This window comes from Micrasema longulum, unplaced genomic scaffold (genome assembly GCF_059751315.1).
Source record: "Micrasema longulum isolate JH-2025_06_02 unplaced genomic scaffold, ASM5975131v1 h1tg003735l, whole genome shotgun sequence".
NCBI lineage: Eukaryota > Metazoa > Arthropoda > Insecta > Trichoptera > Brachycentridae > Micrasema > Micrasema longulum.
Genome location: NW_028280755.1, coordinates 2,437 through 24,935, shown reverse-complemented (window position 1 = coordinate 24,935; position 22,499 = coordinate 2,437). Strand labels below are relative to the sequence as shown.

Here is a 22,499-nt window from a genome sequence, read left to right as displayed (position 1 = left end):
ATGTTATGTTTGGTCTGTATTGTTGTATGGCTGGGAGACTTGGACTCTGAAAGTGAACACTATGAATGGGCTGGAGGCTTTTGAGATGTGGTTGCATCTCAGAATGCTTAAGATATCTTGGACAGACCTAATAACGAACTCTGAAGTCTTAAGTTGAGCTAGAACGAACAGAAAACTCTTAACAACCATAAAAATTCACAAAATTTCATATCTGGGGCATATAATGCGTAAAGAAAAGTACTACTTGCTTCATTTCATTTTCAAAAGCAAGATTGAGGGTCACAGAGGGGCTGGAAGAAGATAGATATCCTGGCTGCGAAATATACGAAACTGGACTGGCTTCAGGACTGAGGAGCAGATTTTCCGGGCAGCACAGGACAGGGAGATTTTTGCCAGAGTGATTGCCAACGTTGGGGATACCTGACACGGCACTAAGAGAAGAAGGTACTACATTAACTCTTGTGTGGCTAAGTCACACTAGTCAACATAGGACACAAGACTTGATATATCTCTCTTATTTTTTTTAATGATGAATTTGAATTTTTTGCAATCTTCAAATGGACATTTTCACACCCGATTTGGAAAGTAAAATTTGTACAACTATGCTAAATGTCAATACAAAAAATATTTATCCTTGCTGCGCGAAGTATGAATGTACGCTAATTCAGCAACCCATATATATACCTTATACAAGAGAAAGCACGAAGATAGAAGTCATGACAAGGAAGACAGAGACGCTACACAAACGTTGATTTTTAAGAATTAGCCGGTCGTAAGTAAAATTTCAAAAGTGACGTTAAAAATACCAAAAAAATCCTATGGCAGAAGAAAGGTCACAGTAACAAAAATTTACCATCCTCACTCACGCACCTTTCACCGCGCGCGCGCAGTTAGTTGAAACCTGGTCGTCTCGCGAAGTGCAGGCCGTCATTGTTCTCAGCGCTCCGTGTAAACGTTCAAACAAAGATGCATTTTGTGATGTCCACCTAGCTTTTTAAAATTATTATAATGAATTTGAATAATTTAGATAATAATTTATGTCTCGATACTTTTAGACGACTTTTAACTTTATTTTATATTATTTGTAGAACTTCATAAAAAGGTTATTTTGTAATGATTTTTTTATTTTTGTATGTTTTTAGACATTTTGTTATATTGTCGCCTTTTATTGCGTCACGTTTGTTATTATGCTGTATACTTTATATATTTATTATTATTATTATTACATATAAATTTATTGCAAAAAATAATATAGATACTTAATAACAGGGAATCTATATAAAACCAATTAATGTAAAATGTAAACCGAGTGTTCTCGGTTTATGATAGTCTCCATCTAACATGGCACAGCCTGTTCTTAGATGGAGATTTTCTATCTTTAGAGTAAAAGTAGTCCTATACTAATAAAACAATAACATAAAAAAGAAAAAGTAAAACCACTTAATTATAAATGCCTAGCTAATCAAATGTAAGAAATTAAAAACCATTATTATACAAATATAATTCCCGTCCCAATTGTACATTTTAAAAATTGACAAATAAATTTAGTGTATTAATGATACTAAAAAAAAAAAAAAAAATGTGAATAATAAAAAGGAGTAAGATTACAACACGTCTTGCAGCTACTAAGCGCATAGACGATTGGAATTCTAGACCCCATTTACAAAATGTAGGTATTTTAAAGTTGATATATGAAAGCTTGATAACCAATCATCGTGCAGCTACAAAGTGCATGGACGAGTGGAATTCTAGCAAAGTTAGAATGATATCAATAAATTTACAAAAAATAGAGCATAATAGTAAGTTTGTCAAGTGTTCATGCCAAGAAGTAAGCAATAAAAAACTAAATAAATAAAGCACTGTATCAACTCCACGGTAAACAAAGGGAGATAGATGTCCGAAGAGAATCTTTTGTAGACAGTAGGTAGATACCGTCACCATGTGGCCCACTGGCTGCTGGAGAATTTCTGGAAACGCCGGATGGTAGAGAAATTTTGCTACTTAATCGCATCGCCTCGGATGTCGACATATTTAACGACAGTGGGCCTTCCCTTAGGAAAGCACTTTCTAACTTTTAATTTTTCTTTTTACATTTTGTTATATTATTTTAATAACATAACTATCTACTGTGATTTGTGATCTATTATTGTAATTAATAGATTAATCATGTTACAATTGCATTTATATATTTTGATAAGAAATTCTTAAAAATAGAAATATTGTATAATAATACATTTATGTTTATATAAATTTCCTCATAATATTTCAATCATGTTTTAAAATTAAAATGAACAGCAACCTATCATAATAGTATTGATATTTTTTTGACAACAATTATCTAAATTTACAAAACTATAAAGTTTCATTAATTATCTCACAATACATACTCGTATGTCAATAAATACTTACTTTGTTATATTTTCCCCGAAATTCAAATATAAATACCTAAATTCCCCGTTACCTATTAAACACTAAGCCTCACCCTTAACCATTGGTTTTTCCCTCAATTATGATTAATGTACATGCTATAGTTTATAAGATTATTTTTATTTTCTGCTTAAGTACCTTGAATTATATAACTATATAAGGACATTCAATCCAAATAATCTTCACATTCGTTTGAAAATGTCCTTAAGGCGAAACAATTGTCACGGAGTTCTTATTTTTATATGTTTATATTTGTAAAAATAAAATAAAGTGTTCAGTAGACTCAAATCAGTGTTTGATTTCTAATTATAAGTTTAAATATGGAGTTCTACAAAATAAACACCAAATCAATCAATCTATTACTGTATTTGGCATGAATTGGGTCTTCTTTTTTCTGTAATGTCATAAATATCTGAATAAATATATGAATGAATGAATAAATGAACATGAGCTGAGTATTTAAGATTTTTAATTTATTGATAGATAAATATTATAGATAACTGGGCTTATTTATATGTTAATTCGCATAAATTACGGAAAAAGAATTACCAAACAGTATAACTCCATATTTTGTTTTTTTTTCAAATGTCTGAGCTTTAGAATATTGCGTATTTTACTAGTGGTAACACGATGTTACATCACCGCGCGCAAAGGGATTATTTACCACAGTCTTTTAAGAGTTAACACTATCGAAAGTTTGCCATAAATATAAATTTTGCCTGTACTTGGATGAAACGAGAGGAGTATGAAAAAAGTAACATTTAAAAAAACTTAGGAACATTAATTTATAGAGAGCTTGCATAGTATTTCAATTTATTGAAGGATTTTAAAAATTTAATTGAATATGTATAAAATATTAATTAACATAATTATATAGCTTATTGAGAGTTGTGAAGTGATCGTCCCACCTGAAAAAAAAAATAAACTCATAAATAAATATATTTTACACTTATACATATATAGAGGGATAACAATACATTTTACCAATCCAATGCATGTTGCCGGTTATAGCGGACTCATTTTTTACAATATGTCCTAAATGAGAGAAAGGGAGACAAAAAAATCTGTTGGTACGTTCCTCATTTTTGTTTTGTAGTCGATTTTAGAATTTTACGATGCTCGTTTTTTACGTACGCGGCCATTATTGTTTCGAACTGTCAAACGCTCTGTCGGTATTTTGATGATTGTTCAACGTATTTAGTGCTAATGACATCAAAATTAATTATGCCAACTTGTGCCATGAAAGGATGTTCAAATAGAACTGGAAAAGGGAGAAAACGCTTCAGTCATCAAATATTATACATTTTTAAATTAATACGTTTTTTGGTAGTTTTCAACATAAATGCACCACTATTTTTGTATTATCATTTGAGCAATTATTATAGCATTTGTTTATGTGTAATTCAAATACCTTATACATTGCATTTATGTGATTTAAATAATTTTTTTCAATCGTTTCAATCCAAATATTTCTTTAAGTGTTCAAGACACGCAAACTCGACGACCTTTTACCGAGTCAACCAACATCTAGAAATAATTCTTTCTCTTTTTATATCGCTGAAAGAATGTAAAATTGTCGTTTATTGAATGTAACTAAAAGAGATGACAATATATTTGCGCCAATTTTGAATGGTATTTTTATGACCACTTTTTGAGCTACTCTTATAATTAAGAATGCCAGGGCATGATTACTCATTTTATCATTAAATTTATAAGCATAAATAGTTAAAATTTATTTTTTTTTGGATTCCCGAAAGATGAAATAAAGCGAAATACATGGATCCATAAGACGGGACGGAACAATTGTCTCCCGAAAAGAACAATTGGGTGTATTCCAGCCACTTTCTGTCCATTAATTTGGACAAAAACAAAATTATTTGGTACGTGTAATAAATGGTGCTGTACCCCCCTGTTTTTAAAAACCTAACTCGCTATTGATAAATATACATTAATTTCATATTTAAATACCAAAAAGTCGGAAAAATCAGTGTACGTGCATGAGAAGATGTATTAATGTAAGAAGCGAGATCTACATGCAAAGACAGAGTGATATGGTGTTCTATCCTCTCTGCCTACCACTTCGGTGAAACGGCGTGATTTCTCCAAATCACCAAACTGGAAGTGGTATCTTCACTCTATCCAAAGATACAAGTTTAAATAAATAAAAAAAATACAGATTACTGTTTTCAGTTTTCAAATCAAACAACTAATTCGGAAAATATTTTGGAATTGGAGACCCCGTTTAACCAGTTTTTTAAGATGTAAGTTACAACCTGCCGTCAGAGCAAGCCAATATTTTAACAAGTTGGTTAATTTTCAAACTCAATAAATTTACTTTATTGCAGTTTTACTTGTTTATTATTTGTAATAATAATAATAATAATAATGTTTGGATAATTTATATAGCGCCATTTTTGTGAAAATCACCTCAAGGGCGCTGTACAATAAATAAATAAATATCCCAACACGTCTTGCTGCTACAGAGCGCATGGACGGTTGGGATTCTAGTTCCTCGTCTCCATTATGATATATTACAATTATGATATATATGAGCTAGATAACAGAACGTCTTGCAGCTACAGAGCGCATGGACAATAAGAAATCTAGCCCCTATTTACATTTTTATTTTCAAATTTTTTATTTGACAATGAAGTTTAAGTTTAGAGTTTTAAAACAAAATAAAAGGCAAATTTATAAAATTAGAATTTAGATAACAACAAGTCTTGCAGCTACTGAGCGCATAGACGGTTGAAATTCTAGACCCCATTTACTAAATTAAGATATTTGATAACATTTACATAATATGATAAAAATAATATGATAGCTAACATCACAAAAAGTCTTGCAGCTTCAAAACGCACCGACAAATGGAATTTCAACAACATAAGAATGATTTTAAAAAGTTAATAATAAAAAATAATTTTAAGAAACGCAATAATAATACACTGAGCAAATTGCATATTTGTTTTTAAAATTAATTTATGGACTCAACAATGTGATTTATAATGTTTACTATTGCTTACTTTTGTGTATTAAAAATGTTTTTAGTAAACTTGTTACTAAATTAAAATAAACGTTTTTATTGTACTTCTTACTCCCTACCAATCTCTGTAAAAAATCGCCTTAAATCGTGCATTTGTGACAACCCTGTTTTATAAACGTCTGGAAACGAAAAACGTCTTCACTAAACAAACGACCACGCCCCCTTTTCAAAAATTCTTACAAACTTAGGAATAGTACGGACTCAAAGTTGGTATAGATTTAGTTTAAAGTTAAATATTTAAACTTAGTTAGGCTCAAAATCTGGTAACTGAAAAATTCCGTTGCATCAACATTATTTTAGTTAAGTTAAAGTTGAGAATGTTGCCACTGTAAAGGTTCAAGTTTCACCCTAAAAATTGTTGGGATTTTTGCGCAAGCACGCACTTGTTTATTTACATGTAGCAATACACATGCCCCGCGACGCGTCTTTGGGCACAAACGTTTAAATTTCATTCCAATTTTCAGTGTGTGCGAAAGGGCGAAGCAACACTGCGCATTCGGAGAAGAAAAGAACAAAAGGGACGTCGCCCTTTTTGAACTAGATAAAAAATTAAAAGAGCAAAAACTAAAACAAAATAATAATAGAGCAAAAAAATGACATTTTTCGGGCACTATGGCAGCCTTAAATGCCCAGAAAGAGTGAGCTGAGCTCAATCTAGCTCTATTTAAAAATAAATAAACAGCATTTTAATGCAGTGATGATTAAGATTTATTTTACACCACGCCGCTGAGGATCAAGTCCCGTGTTTTGAAAAATAATTAACAATTAAAAATTCAAATAATTATTAGTTCTTCACTTTTTTGACATTCGAAATCTTGCGACAAAGTCGGACTCTTCCCACAAAACATGGTCCGTTCGTTGTTTGAACAGTTTTTTTTTTCGGTTTAGAATATACTCCATGAGATTTAGGAGTTGTTTTGGACTATAAACTGACATACAACGAGCATATAGATAATACAGTAAATAAATCACTGATATTACTTGGCTTCATTAACAGAATATCCTCTGATTTTACTAATGTCCGTACAATCAAAACTCTTTATTGCTCAACTGTTCGCCCTCTTCTTGAATATACCTCAGTGGTCTGGTCTCCATTCTATGTCAATCGCATAAATCACATTGAATCAGTCCAACATCGCTTGCTTCGAAAAATAGCGTGGATGCTTGGACTAGAGAGAGATAATTATTCTTATGCTGAAATAGAGTCAATGTTAAATATTTCTAGTCTACAAAAACGTAGAACTAATATTGACTCCATATATATGTTCGGCATACTAAATGGTATAATCGATGTTCCATCATTACTGGGACAAGTAAAATTCAATATTCCGACTCGTAGATTGAGAAACAATGAAGTACTGTTCATCGATCAGCATAGAACAAACTATGGCCTAAATTCTCCAATGACCCGCCTTTGTCGTATTGTTAACTCAAGACAGGATCTGGACTTTTTTGGTTTAAGTTTACAACGATTTAAACGAGCACTAATTAAATAGTCCAGATCTTTTCTCGATTATGTTTGTCAATGCTTCTTTCTTTTTTCTTTAAATGTTTTAAACTACTCTTTTATTGTAATATTTAAACCTTATAAATTGTATACATGGACAATGTCCGTTAATAAATAAATAAATAAATTCGTCATCGGAAGACGAAAAATCAGATAAAATTGACATTTTGTGCAACTTTTCACAGATCGATCAATAGATTTCAACACTCGCGACGCTTTTTTGACAGATGGCAGATCGCATTTAACTTTAAACTTAACTTCAAACGGTCCCCTGGCGGCCGGTCAAGTAAAAGTAGCTTTTTTGTTAATGTTTAGTTAACGTTTTTTGATGCAACGCATTTTGACATAAAAGTAACTTTTATTTGACTTTAGCCCTGACTTTAACTTAACTTTTGTCGATGCGACCGGCCCTAAGATGTGTATACTCTTAGGTTGTTTCCGATTCAGCATTCACTACTAATGTGTTATTTATTTATTTGTTTAAATTTAATGTTGTGCACACAGTGCTATGTCAATATAAATCTAGACAATGTTACGAACAAAAAATAAACCTAACACAGCGCCAATTACGTACACAACACAATATATGAAACGACTATCTAACAGTACAACAAGATGTAAGAAGAATTTGTGCTTTGTGTGAATTTACTAGTGATTGTGTTTTTATTGTTGTGAGTATGAAATGTAGTGCGTGGAGTGAGGTGTATGGAGTGATGTGTATAAGATGTGGTGTTTATGTAGTGTGTATTCTGGTAGTACCTAGTTTAGTATTAATTGTTTCTGTTTATTTTCAAAGAGGCTAAATGATACTAATATTACAGTAACTTTAAACTTTGAAGTAGGGCACACATAAGCAAATTCCCCTATGTGCTCCAATAATAACAATAATAACATAAGTAATACTAAACATTAAAATCTATAAGACTCAGCTTCCGTTTGTAGCAGAGAGCTGAGTCGTTAAAGATGTCTAAATCGTACATCTTCTCAATTTTAGAAAAGTTACTAACTGCTCTTCCTAAGAGCGAATTTTGAGCTGCTCTGGTGTTGCATTTGTTGTAGCTCAGTAATACAGTATGTCGAGTGCGACGAATAGGAGTGTTAAAGTTTATTTCAGACAGCAAATCGGCACAATCAATCCGATTATTTAGCAAATTATAAATAAATAATTGATCCGCAATCATACGCCGTTTATGAAGACAATGTAACTTAAAATTACTGACATTAGGGAATTTACATTGGATGTACTTATGAAATTTATTTTGTACTTTGTCTATTAAATTTATATAAATGTTGTATTGGGGATTCCAAATGCAGGAAGCGTATTCTAAGTGACTTCTGACTAATAAGGTGTATAGTACCAAGGTCGTGCTTGGATTTTTGAATGGTTTACAAACTCTCATTAGGAAGCCTAACATTTTATATGATTTAGATAGAATAGCTTCTATATGAGTATTAAAATTAAGTTTTGTGTCCAAAATTACTCCTAAATCCCTGTTATACTTAGTAAAAACATAAATATTTACTGCAAATATCCGGCGAGTACGTTTCCTTGTATCCAAGTTTACATTGGCACTGCGAGTTTCGGCATTCGGTCCTAAAGATGTCTTGCTTCAGATAGCATTGGGAAGACCGCGAACAAACTTCCCTTAGCCCTAAAATAGACGTTGCAAAATTAATGTGTGTGATTTTTTAAAATTATAAATAAAATTGTCAATAAAACTCCACAATATGTTAGAAATAGTATGAAAGCTGTAAACGTTGTAAACACTTTACCAGTCTTGAAGATGCCTGCTTAGGTAAAAGCGCTCGTTGGTCAAAATAATAAAAGAGTAAAACCAAACCAAGACGTTTTATTGATAGTGTTATTTATAATTTTATCAAAGTTATTAGGTAACTATATTATTATATATTTATAGATGACAACCATGAAGTTTCGCATAAATAAATTGTCTATGTTTTTATGAATGTATGTATGTGTATGCGCATGGGTGTATGTACGTGTGTGTGTATGTACATGTGTATATATATATATATATATGTGTGTATATATGTGTACGTCTGTATGTATATGAATCAAAATGTGTATCCGAATAAGTTTATATTTTGTTTGTCTGTGCTCTATATTAATTTGTTAACTATTATAATACATTAAAATGTAATTGCCTATCTTGGAACGGGGTATGTACCCTTGTTAGCTGGGCAAAGTGAACATGGAATTGTATTTTTATAAAGAGTGTGAATAAATAAATAAATAAATACATAAACTATGGAGTTTTAACAATATTTTGAGTTTGTCCAAATTTTTGTAGACAAGGACTGGATTTAACTCCCTGGGGAGCTGTTTATATTAACATATTACAACAGAGATGAAGAACATATGTTCTGCATCTCTGTTGTAATATGCAAAATATTGTTGATAAATTACGGTGTGTAAATTGGTGAAGAAGTATAGAAATTGAAAAAATAATATTTTCAGGCGTTGCCTAGTATGTGGGTGAAATAATTCAATTAGATGAATCTCACCCGCATAAATAAAGGTTTCGGCTCTTTAACTTCGCAAACATCAACAGATGAAAGAATTGAAGGAATATAGATGTTCAAATATAGGCAGAATGGTGAATGTTACACAGTGTGTAAAGTGGCCACTTAAACCAGCCATTGACAGGTCATAAGCCCTGTAGATGCCTAGACTTCCATATTACCTTCTCTTAAATGTTCTTCATCTCTGTTGTAATATGTTAAGTAAATAAATTACGCAAGATTTTGATGCACGCAACAGTATTTATACGTACCAGTTTTTTTCCAGCATTTCATGTCCCTTAAGTGGCTATCGCTCGTACATCTGCATTTCCCATCGGAGCATTGTGCCGTGCTGTTGTCGCCCAAGGCAGGCCAACATTGAGAATCAACGAGGCAGATGTCTAATGCGCCTGTTACCACTAAAATATTGAAAGAAAAACATAAATAGGTGCAATTATGTGCAAAAGATTACCGTTTGAATATGGAATGACTTTCGATAAATTAAATGCTTTCAAAGCTACTTGACTGATAGAACACTAACGGTACACATTTGAAATACTTTATCCCAATCTTTCTGTGCCACTAGTGGTGTTCCTCAGGGTTCCCATCTGGGCCCAATACTGTTCATCATCTTTGTTAATGATATAAAGCTAGGGTTTCCTAGGACAGCGGTGCCCGTATCTTAACGGCCGTAGTGAACGGTGATGCGGTGGACAGCCGTCGTAACAGTGACTAGAAAATAATTTTCAAGGAAAAACGGTGTTAAATGGTGTTGATAACACCGTTTTCCTAGGAAACCACTCTCTAGTCCCCGTTACAACTGCTGTATACCGCATCACCGTTCACTACGGCCGTTAAGATACAGGCACCGCTGTCCTAGGAAACCCTAGCTTAATGGATGAACAATATTTTGAGTTTGTCCAAATTTTTGTAGACAAGGACCATGGATTCAACTCCCTGGGGAGCTGTTTATATTAACACATTACAACAGAGATGAAGAACACTTAAGAAAAGGTAATATAGAAGTCTAGGCATCTACAGGACTTATGACCTGTCAATGGCTGTTTTAAGTGGCCACTTTACACACAGTGTAACATTCACCATTCTGCTTATATTTAAAAATCTTTATTCCTTCAATTCTCGAATTTTCTAGAAAATTCTTTCTTCTTCAATAGGCAGAATGGTGAATGTTACACAGTGTGTTAAGTGGCTACTTAAACCAGCCATTGACAGGTCATAAGCCCTGCAGATGCCTAGACTTCTGTATTACCTTTTCTTAAATGTTCTTCATCTCTGTTGTAATATGTTAATATAATGGATGTACTTGATGATGTGGAAATATTGCTGTCTGCCAATGATATGAAGATATTTAAATTTATAATTTCCGTAAATGATTGTGTGACTCTGCAACGTAATTTAGATAAAATGTTCCAGTGGTGCTTCTACACTACTACTACAATTAAATATTTAAAAATGCCTAAAAATGAGATTTTTTAGAATAAAAAAACTAATTTTATTTGATTATTTGATGGGTAATATGCAATTAGGCTCAACTTTCGAGGTGCGCGACCTGGGTATCGTTTTTGATCAAAAATTATCATTTATTAGGCACATAAATAATATTACTAGTAAATCTCTAAAAATGTTAGGCTTCATGTTACGTGTGACTAAGGAATTCAAAAACATAGGCATTTTAAGGTTGATGTATACTTCATGAGCGATAAACCAGTTAGAGTATAATTCTACAATATGGACTCCTTACTCCTTACTACAACTGTCACCAAAATTCTCTTGAAAGAGTTCAAAAAAAATTCTTACGGTATATAAATTTTAAATATAGAATCAGTCATGAATTTTTAAATTACGATTATTTACTAAAAACATTAAATTTGTTAAAACTTAAAGATAGAAGAAAAATTATAGGCCTTTTGAATTTATTCAAAATTGTAAATTCAATATGGGATTGCCCTGAACTATTATCTCTCATCAACTTCAGGGTGCCTGGAAGAATGACTAGACAGGTGCCACCGTTTTGTAGCAACAATTCACGGACAGTGTATACTTGTAATGCCGTATTAAACAGACTTCATGAACTCAGCAATAGTTATTCCCACGTATCTGATATATTTAGTGCAGGGTATTGTTCCTATAGAACAAACCATTTGAACTTTTTCAAAGATGGTGAATGGTAATTATATTTATTTATTCATGCGTTTCATAATATACACAGTTTATTGTTCACTTTGCCCAGCTGTATGAAACAGTACTTATGATTTTATTGTTGCATTACTGTAGAATGTTTTATTATTTAAACTTTCTATTGAATATGCTGAATATTTTTTAAAATATAAATCTTGTATAATTTTCAGGTTTAATTTTTTTTAATATACGAGTATATCTTGGGTATAGGGAAATTTATGTTTTTTAAAAAAGATTTTTTTAAAACAAAGCCAAATATGTAGTATTATAAATGTTTGTAAAAGGCAGATTTGCCGTTTATGTTAATAAAATAAAATAAAAGTAAGTTTATTTATTTGACGGACTTATGCAGTCCATTCTAACGATGGTAAATACAATTTCTTAAAATAAATACAGGCACTAATAAAATAAAATACAACTCAATAAAATTAAAGCTAGGACAAAAAAAAAATACTACCTCAAGACAAGATCCGGTCTGTCTTTGTGATTTTTTAAATCTTTAAATACTTACACCAAAAAAGTCCAGATCTTGTTTCGAGTTTACAATACGACACAATCGGGACATTGGTGCATGCAAGCCATAGTTTGTGCTGTGTTGATCGAGGAACAGCGCATCATTATTTCGCAACCGGCGGATCGGAACATTGAATGCCACTTGTTCCAGTAACGATGGTACGTCAATTAAGCCATTCAGCAAATTAAACATAAATATGGAGTCAATGTTATTTCTACGTTTTTGTAGACTTGAGATTTTGAACATTGACTCCATTTCTCCGTAAGTGTAGTCTCCCCTCTCGAGGCCAATCATCCATGCTACTTTTCTTAGCAAACGATGTTGCACCGATTCGATATGATTTATCCGGCCTACATAGAAGGGAGACCAGATCACGGAGGCATATCCTGAAAGAGGACGAACAAGTGAGCAATATAGTGTTTTAACCGTGAAAAGTTCGAAAAAATTCAATGGACATTTCTTAGACATCTTAACTGGAGATGCAGGTATACCGATCTCAATTATATGTCTTCCTGCAAAAAACACCACTTGCTTACTTTAGAAGATCGCCGTCTACTGTTGGACATGGGGGTGCTTCATGACATACTTAGTGGACGCCTTGATAGTCCGGCTCTTTTGTCGGAGTTATCATTAAATGTCCCCGGCTACCGCACCCGTCACACGTCGAGCTCTCTATTTCATGTGCCAGCAGTTCGTACGAACTATGCCCAGAACTCTCCACTTATACGTTTTGTTAGTGAATATAATTTGAACTTTCCCCTTATTGATCCATTTGATTGTAAAAAAATAACATTTAAAATGCGCGTCTTAAAACATACTTTTTTGTCTTATACTTAGTTTCAATAATAAATTCTTATTTTATCTTATCTTATTTATTTTATTTTATTATATTTTATCTCTAATTCTTAATATTTTTAATATATTTGTATTTTCGACACTTGACACTTGTGCAATATTTACATACATGTCCACTCTCATTCTAATATAACACCCACTCACCCACTCTCTCACTCACTTACACTCACACAAACACACTAGTATGTATTGTACGTGTATTTAATGTATTTCTGTGGATATCTGCCATTGGTTTTATTCTCTGTATATTTTATTTGTTGTATTTTTGTTACATATATTACTGTTGATCCCCAATAAATAAAATAAAAAAAAAAAAAAACATATTAGTAAAGTCACTAGATGTCCTGCTAACAAAACCCGAGAGTTTAAGTGACTTGTTAATCATAGTATCAATATGTTCATTAAAGGTAAGTTTACTCCGAGGTCTTTAATAGACTTGACTACATCTAAATTAATATTTTCTATTTTGTAGTCAAAGGAGATAGGTTTTTTTATTCTATAAAAATATTTTTTTTTACATTTTTTAATATTTAATTCTAGGTAGCCGGCTTTGAACCATATATTAAAAGAATTAATATCTGACTGAAGCAGCAAACAGTCATTTGTATTTTGAATAATTTTGAGAATTTTACTGTCGTCGGCAAAGAGCCAATAACGTTAGACGTATCTTCACTTAATACTCTTAATGTCAATGGTATCAATATTCAATACATGAAATCCGTAAATAATCTAGGTGAACTAAAGGACGAACATCTCTGCTGGCGAGATCATACTAATGAATTAAGCCGCAAAATATTTTTAAGTCTACACTCATTTAGAAGGTTGCAAAAATTCTTACCCATTAATACTAAATGCGCTTTTGTACAAGCGTTACTACTACCCATTCTAGATAACGCTGATGTTTTCAAGACTGATAAAGTACATTTTTGGTCTTAAGAATTATGACCATATTTCTGATTATTGTAGGCAACTGAAATGGCTCAAAATTAGACAGCGAAGAGACTATCACTCCCTCTCACTTTTGTTCAATGTACTTCATAGTCCCAACGCTCCTATATACCTACGTTAACGCTTATCAGTTCATAGTTTACCTCTTCGTTATTATTCTCAAGGCACTCTCTTAATACCCATCCACAATTGCACTTTTTTCTCTAACTCATATAGTGTCCACGCTGCTCCACTGTGGAATCATCTCCCATCCACCATCAGAGATGTTACTACATTATCTCTGTTTAAATCACGTCTGAAGAAACATCTCCTTTCTCTTCTCCTTTCCTTTTTCCTCTTTCCTCTTTTTTATTTTTCCCATTGAGTAAAAGTATTGATTAATCGTAATTTTTATGCAAGTACATTTATATCTATTTTTATAAATCTAAAGCTTTTCTATTGAATATGTTTTTGTAATTTGAATTTTGAATAATTATTTTTTTAAATTTATAAAAATAAATATTTGCGTTGTTATGATTTACACAAATATTAAATTTTGGGTGCCATTTTCAGCGAGTTGTAAATAACTCACTACTAGAAAATGGGAATCAAATTGGAGTGGAGTGGGATTCGAAGTACGTACCTTTGAGCCGTAAGTCCGAGATACTAGCTACGGAACCACAACCCGTATATTGTATGGTTGGAAGAAATTGCCATTTGGCAATAAGCCCGTCCGTGTACAGTTAAAATTATATAAAAAAAGATAAATAAATAATTTTTTTTTAAAAGCACTTACATTTGTAACAAACAGTTTCATTTTTAACGTAACCATCTGCACATTCGCATTGAAACACTCCTGTGGAATTTTTACACAAACTATTTGGAACTTGACAGTCGACATCTTCAAAACACGTTCCACCAAGTCCTGTAAAAAAATAAACGATCATTAAAATTCTAAAACAAAGAGTGTCCTACTATAAATCAAGAAAAACGAATGCGTACGCGTGCTTTCTGGATCTGAGTAAAGCGTTTGGCCGCGTAAATCATAAAATATTGTGGAATAAAATGGAGAAGAGAAGGATTCCATCTTGTATCATTAATACTCTGGCAGCTTGGCACACACAACAGGAAAATATTGTAAAATGGAGAGATGCTACATCTTCGCCTTTTTTATCTAACATGTGGAGTCAGAAAAAGAGGCTGTCTGTCTCCGGCGCTTTTCAATATTTATATGGATGACCTTACTGTGGTCCTTAATTTAACCAGAGTCGGATGTCATGTAAACGGCGTCTGTGCTAACAATGTTAGTTATGCAGATGATATGGTATTATTGACCTCATCTATTAACACTTTGTATCCCGGAGCCGTGTAAACACGTGATTATATAACCACGCGTTGTGTCTCAGTCTTGTGTTTTCACGTGGTTTGCCAGCTGTCTAAAAAAGTGCATTTTATTGACATATAGTGACCTTTATTAGTACTATTTCTCTGCTGGTAAACAAAGTGGAAACACGGGACCAGGACACGATGCGTGGTTATTATAATTACGTGCTTACCATGCGCGGTCCGCTCATAGAACGCATGGAACCATTAGTTCCCCTAAATTTAGCCAAATAATGTTTATAAAATAGCATGTTTAATAAATTAACTATCAGTCATAATACCTAACATTTAGATTACTATCAACAAATATTAGAATAATAATTTAATTTTTAATCGCGATAAATTGCGGAAGAATTTTACAATCGCTTTATAAAAAAAAGTTAAAAAGCAACGTAGCCCTCTAACACATCCATTTACCAGCGCTGTCATGCGCGTACTGATCGGCGTGGACGGCGAGTACTCACTACCGGCTGGCTGGGTATCGATTTAAAGAACGATCGCGGTGGAAGCAAATTCGAAATTCCGTTCCAGCGCCGTACTGAACGCGCAGTCCGGGCGCAGGCGCAAACTTCAATTCTCACTGGGCAGCGGAACCAATCGAAACATACCAATACATTATTTTCCATGTAGTGATGCGATGCGAACGTAACGCCGCGCCGCGCAGCATAGATGTGATTTTGGTATTTTGGCGCTGAACATGATGTTATAATTATTATTTTGTGGTGGAGTAGGAATACAAAATAAACATTAGAATTAAATACAAACATTATATCTGGCGACGCGTTTGCTGGTTCTTGGCAGGAGGTATATTAAATTTTGTAAATGTCAGAGCGCAAATGGATGCAAGGAAATGGAGTAATTGGACTGACCTTTTTTGTTGATTTTCATATTTTCTCCGAGCTTCGCTGAGGCGGCGATACGGCGGAGCGAGCGGCAAAACTCCAAACCGAACATGCACTCCAATCGCGGTCAAATCGGACACTGACCCCAGGTGGCAAATTAATCAACTCAATAGTTATTCGAACTATAAAGGTGCAAAAGGGACAGGATTCAAGTGGGCGAGAGAAAAGGAGACAGGTATAGGAATTTATTTACGCTGTGACAATTTTCAAGAACTTTGCTGTACAATTTAATGCTCGAATTTTTACCGCGCGTAAGAAAACATTTTTTGTATTAAATTTTCCGTAGGGCTGAAATAGGTACGAAACTGAATAATAACCCGTCGAATAAGTAATTTTTATGTTTTGAAAATGTTTTATACCACTGACGGTTAAGTGCAACAAGCAGTTCCCGAATTCATTTACCCTTTTGGGGATTATGACGTCAGCATCAGTCTAGTTAGAACTTTATGATAGGGATTAACAACAACGATATATCGTTGTTTAGCAGTCTAAGGGTTAAGAACCAATATTTATTTACAAATAATTCAAATAGATCAAGTCAAAGAAGGAATCGTGTGTTAGAAATAGCACATTGTAAAACGAGGCTCGCACAGAGACATGCATATTTTATAAGCCCAAATTTTTTTAATTCTTTTTTTACTGATAATATTTCATTGATTCCAAACTTTCAAAATTTTCCTTCTTTTAAAAAACACGCACTATCCTGGATTCAAACTAAAGATATGAACTCTTTTTTTCTATGATTTATTTTGTTGCCCTTTTGTTTTCTTAAAATCCCTTTTTCTAAATCCAGACTCGGGCAAAGGACACTAATTTTTTATAGCTTTAAACTTGTTCAATGCATTTTATATGGACAATATGAATTATTTGAATATATTTCGATTTAAATTTGTATTGAAATTATGGATAAAAACACGAATTAATGAACCTTATTTTTTTAATGAATAGAATATACTTTTATTATAAGTTTCTCATTTTTAGTGACGAAAAAATTGTGTTCTAATATCAGCACATTTTTAACTTATCGATACCTATTGTATTCTTTCAGAAGCCTTCATTTCAATTAAAAATAAAATTTATACCCACACACCACACACATGCCTTTGTAGGTTTTTTTTGTGTTAATGTAATAGTTTTTGTATTTGTAACTAAAGTATACCTATTGTAAAATGCAAAAAATTAACTAAAATAAATAAAATAAAAAAAATGAAACCTTTGTGTAAGTAGTACTTAAGTTTTTGCTATCACATTTCACACCGTGTAATATTCACCGAATTATTTATGATTTTACTTACCCAGTATGCAGGTCATATTATTTTCAAAGAATCCGTCGTCACAAGAGCAACGCCCGCCGACACAAGAACTGTTGTCACCTTTGCACTGGGAGCTGATAGAACAATTAGACCCAATATCTGAAATTAAAAAATACATATCGATGGCAGCTACTTAAACTATCGTATGTTGAAAACATGAAATTTTCAGCAAAGCTGTTTAAAGATGTTTATTTCCACATAAGTTCCATTTTCTTTTTCAATTTAATTCAATTAATTTATTTTTAATATAACATATACATTAAAAAAATATATTCAATACGTACATATTATAAAAAATATAAAAAAATACACGAAAGAGACTCATGTCAAAGTAGTAGAAGAATCCTGCTCCGGAAAACCCCTTCGGATACATAGAACAGATCAATATCCAGAGCGATGTTGTTCAGCGTAGCGGTAGCCCTTCCAACGGCAGGGTGCTCCTGGCTATTGGAATATGAAACAATCTAAGCTAATCTAAGCAAACATACAAACCAATGCTCATCATAATCTCAAAATTATCGATCATACCGCGCAACAATCGATAAAAATGTGTGGTCAAATACACATTCCTTCTAGTCTCTCAACTGTTGTAGCCGAGCATACCCTGGAGAAACTCGGTCGGGTAGAGCCGAGGATAATACCCGCACTCTCTCATGTAGAGATATCTCAGAAACTTCTTTTGGATTTTCTCTATCATAAGAGAGTACTTCAGTTCATGTGGCCCCCAAATCATCGAGTCACTCTCGAATCTACTTTGCACCGAGGAGTTGTAAAGAGTTCTCAGTACGCGGGTATTTTTGAAAACCCTGGCAGTACGCAGAAAAAATCCTAACATCTTCAATGCATTACCACTGATTGTCTCTATGTGTTCATGAGATGAGAGTGCTCACAAATCTAACGCCCAGATCCTTAACATTTGATGTTTGTATCAGATTCTGGTCATTCATTTTGTAGCGAAAAAAAAAGAGTTTTTTCGGCCCTAGTAAAGGACGTGACCGAACACTTGGAAACATTAAACCTAAGTTTGTTTTGCCTACCCCATTCAAATAAATTAGATATATCCGTTTGGAAATGACCAAAATCGTCAGAAGTTGTCACAGTTTAAGAATAATTTTAAGTCATCCGCAAACAACAGAAAACGCGAGTTCAAAATTACATTTTTAATATTATTAATGAAAATTGAGAACAACAATGGACCCAGGTTAGAGCCTTGCGGGACACCCGAGAAATTATGGAAACACTCTGACGCGAATATACCGTAGGAGACGTATTGGTTTCTGTTTTGGAGGTAGCTCGCCATTAATTTTAACATACCATCCGAGAAACCGATCTCATAAAGCTTATTTAATAATACATCATGGTCGACAGTGTCAAAGGCCTTGGCGAAGTCATTATATGAACAGTCTACCTGATGTCCTGCATCATTGACCATTACCATTGACCATTAAAGAAATTTGTAAAGAAATAATAACTCCTATTACTTATATAATAAACAAAAGTTTAGAGAAAGGATTGTTTCCCAAAATTATACCAATATGCACATCTGGAGAGTCAACAAACGTTACTGAGTATCGACCAATATCCCTTACCTCTTAGATAGAAAACAATTTTGAAAAATCTGTTAAAAAACAACTTACAAATTTCCTTCAGGAAAACAATTTACTTCATTCACATGAGTAGATGATGTAGACATTTTTAACTGCACGTTGCATTTGTACAGAAAATTTCTTCATGGGGTCGATTATTTGGGATAGTTGCTGAATGTACATCTTGAGTGGTTTATGCTATGTATATGTGCCGCATGTAATGTATATGTTTGTGTATGTTTTATATGTGCGTTCATGTGTGTGCGTGGATGGCTCGGAGTGTGCATTCGGTATTTTTATTTATTTTAATTTATTACCTCCATGGAAAACGCAAATGTCAACAATTATCCTTTTTTTACTTAAAATTCTTATTTATTTTTTATTTTTTGTCACATTTAATGTTTATATCTTTTTAATTAATGAAAACTTAATTGGTCTTTTTATGTTAAAAAAATTGTTGTTTTTAGTACTTATTTTGTATGACTGTATGTTTTCTAAATAAAATAAAATAAAAAAAAATAAAAATGAGTATGATTTTAAAGAAAATACAAGCACACAAGATGTTTTAGCTAAATTAACTTCGATCATTTATAAAAGTCTCGACGATGGTAAAAAGTGTTTAGGTATTTTTATTGACTTAAGAAAAGCTTTTGATAGTATATCTCATGACAAACTAATTAGTAATTTAATTCAAATTGGTATTTGCGGAAATGTTTTATCTTGGTTTCAAAGTGACTAAAGATAACAGATAATGAAACTTAATGACACTTTTAGTAATAAAATAATTTGTTCAGATTTTGGAATACCTCAAGGAACAGTAATTGGACCTATTTTATTTATTATATATGTTAATAATATTTTTAATACACGAAATAGGAATAGTGATATTATTTCATATGCTAATCATACCGTGCTCATTAAATGGGATTTTCATGGGACGAAGTAAATTTAAAATTTAATGTAGATATTAATAAATGAAAAGAATGGTTTGATGACAATATTTTGTCTCTGAACACCGAAAAAACATATAACATCACTTTTTACATTGAAAAAACAAGTTAAAGCTCCTATAAATATTTATATCCACACAACAAAATGCAATGAAGGATATCAGTTCCATAATGATAATTGCCTTCAAATCACTGAAAAATAAAGCATAAAATATTTAGGCATTATAATTGATAAAAATATAAAATGGAAGGAGCAAATAAATAATATTGTGAATAGAATGAGAAAACTTATATATGTATTTATTAGATTAAGGAATATGTTAACCATCAAAAAATTAAAATCAATTAACTTTGCATTCGCCCAATCCACATTACAGTACGGAATAATCGGAAGAGGTGGTGCTTTTAAAACAAATATTTTACCGGTTGAAAAAATACAAAAATTTATTAAAAAAGTTATTTTGAAAAAACCATCTACTTTTACCACTGATCAATTATTAAAAAAAATAAAGGTTTTAGATATAAAATTGCTATGTAAAAATAATTGTTTGCTTCAAATACATAAAGATAAAATAAATAGTGGTATTTCTAGGTCAAAAAACGCAAGTACGCGACCTAGAACAGGTGGTAATATCTTAATTTCTAAATTAAAAACCACTACTGCAGAACATCATTATACTTACAGAGGAATATTTTTCTTGTGATGAAATGAACAAAGATAATAAAAAGTACAGTCAGGAATACTATATATTTAAGAGAGAAGTAAAAAATTACATCTATAGTTCTTCTTTATGTAACACCGATTAAAAACATCGTTTATATCTTTTTTGTCATTTATATATATTATCCTAAAAATATTATTAATTAAAATTAAAAAAAACTATTGCAAGACGTCACTCCCCATTATGTACACAAGAATTGTTTATTTCTTTTACGTAATGGGAAACGTTAATGTACTGTTTCTTTAAGATCCTAGCAGTATTTCTACACTTTAAAAGGACACAACACGGCATAGTTGAATTCAAATCGGGAGTTGCGTACTGAGCGACGTCTACAAAGAAACCAATGGGTCAAAACCTTCTCATTTAATAGTAGTTGAGTCGCCTTCTGTTTGATGTGCGTATGCGGTTTCTAGACTATTCTTAATTCTTAATTCTATTATACAAAATGGTGTATGTTACACAGTGTGTAAAGTGGCCACTTAAACTAGCCAATATCAGTTCATAAGCCCTGTAAATCCCTAGACTTCCATATATTCCCTTATTTAAGGTATTCTCCATCCCTGTTGTAATTTGTTAATCTTAATGACTCCTGAGGGGGTGAAATCCAGTCTTTTGTCTACGAAAATTTGGTTATGAAACCAACTGGTCCAAGAAGAAGTTTAAAAATTGAAAAATTGTTTTCAGGCGTTGCCTAGTATGTGAAATAATTCAGTCAGATGAATCTCTTCACAACAATAAAGGTTTCAGCTCTTTAACTTCACTAAAATCAACAAATGGAAGAATTGAAGAAATTAGGATATTCAAACACAGGCAAAATGGTGAATGTTACGCAGTGTGTAAAGAAGCCACTTAAACCAGCCAATGACAGGTCATAAGCCCTGTAAATGCCTAGACTTCCATATTTCCGTATCATAGTGTTTTCCCACTCTGTTACAATAAATTTAAATGTGTTCATTATTGTTCATTGTGATCTCTCAAATGCTTAGCATGTTTTTAAGCACATCGGTGGTCGAAGAACGACTGAATACGCGTTGGGCATGATTGAGCGTTTGAGCAAGAGTTTTTATCATATTTTTTGAGGGCTGAGGACATGCCTATGTGCGTCAGCTGTTTCTCAACCCAAGAGCTATCAAATTGCTCCGACTAGTAGGCTGACATGGAATGATGATGAAGCTTTGACTCTTACCTAATCCTTGCTGGAGACAAGACGTCCCAAAACTGTCAGCCGTTTCATCTTCTCCACAACTGCACACGTCGTCTATGCACTGGACGTTATTCGGACAGTCTTCAATCTTCTCGCAAGAATCCCCTATGCCTGTAGTCAAAATAAAATTGAACCAAATTTAAAACCAAAATTTATTTACAAGTAATTCAAATAGATCAAATCAAAGAAGGAATCGTGTGTTAGAAATAACACATTGTAAAACGAGGCTCGCACAGAGACATGCATATTTTATAGGCCCAAAAATGTTTAATTCTTTTTTACTGATAATATTTCATTGATTCCAAACTTTCAAAATTTTCCTTCTTTTAAAAAACACGCACTATCCTGGATTCAAACTAAAGATACGAACTCTTTTTTTCTATGATTTATTTTGTTGCCCTAAAATAATAAGGAATATTTTTGTGTTTTTTAAATATTTTTTTATTT

General features: G+C 32.5%; 1 protein-coding gene across 1 annotated transcript; it reads right to left on the bottom strand.

Annotated features, from left to right (window-relative positions):
- Positions 1–3,182: 3,182 nt before the first annotated feature.
- On the bottom strand, positions 3,183–22,159 carry LOC148270554 (uncharacterized). The gene is made up of 6 exons (XM_088242402.1): positions 22,035–22,159; positions 17,573–17,689; positions 14,789–14,917; positions 9,770–9,916; positions 8,501–8,629; positions 3,183–3,335 (listed from the first exon to the last, which is right to left on the bottom strand). Exons 2-6 carry the CDS (start codon positions 17,586–17,588, stop codon positions 3,262–3,264), a joined length of 495 nt encoding a protein of 164 aa, XP_088098528.1. The 5' UTR covers positions 17,589–17,689; positions 22,035–22,159; the 3' UTR covers positions 3,183–3,261.
- Positions 22,160–22,499: the final 340 nt, after the last annotated feature.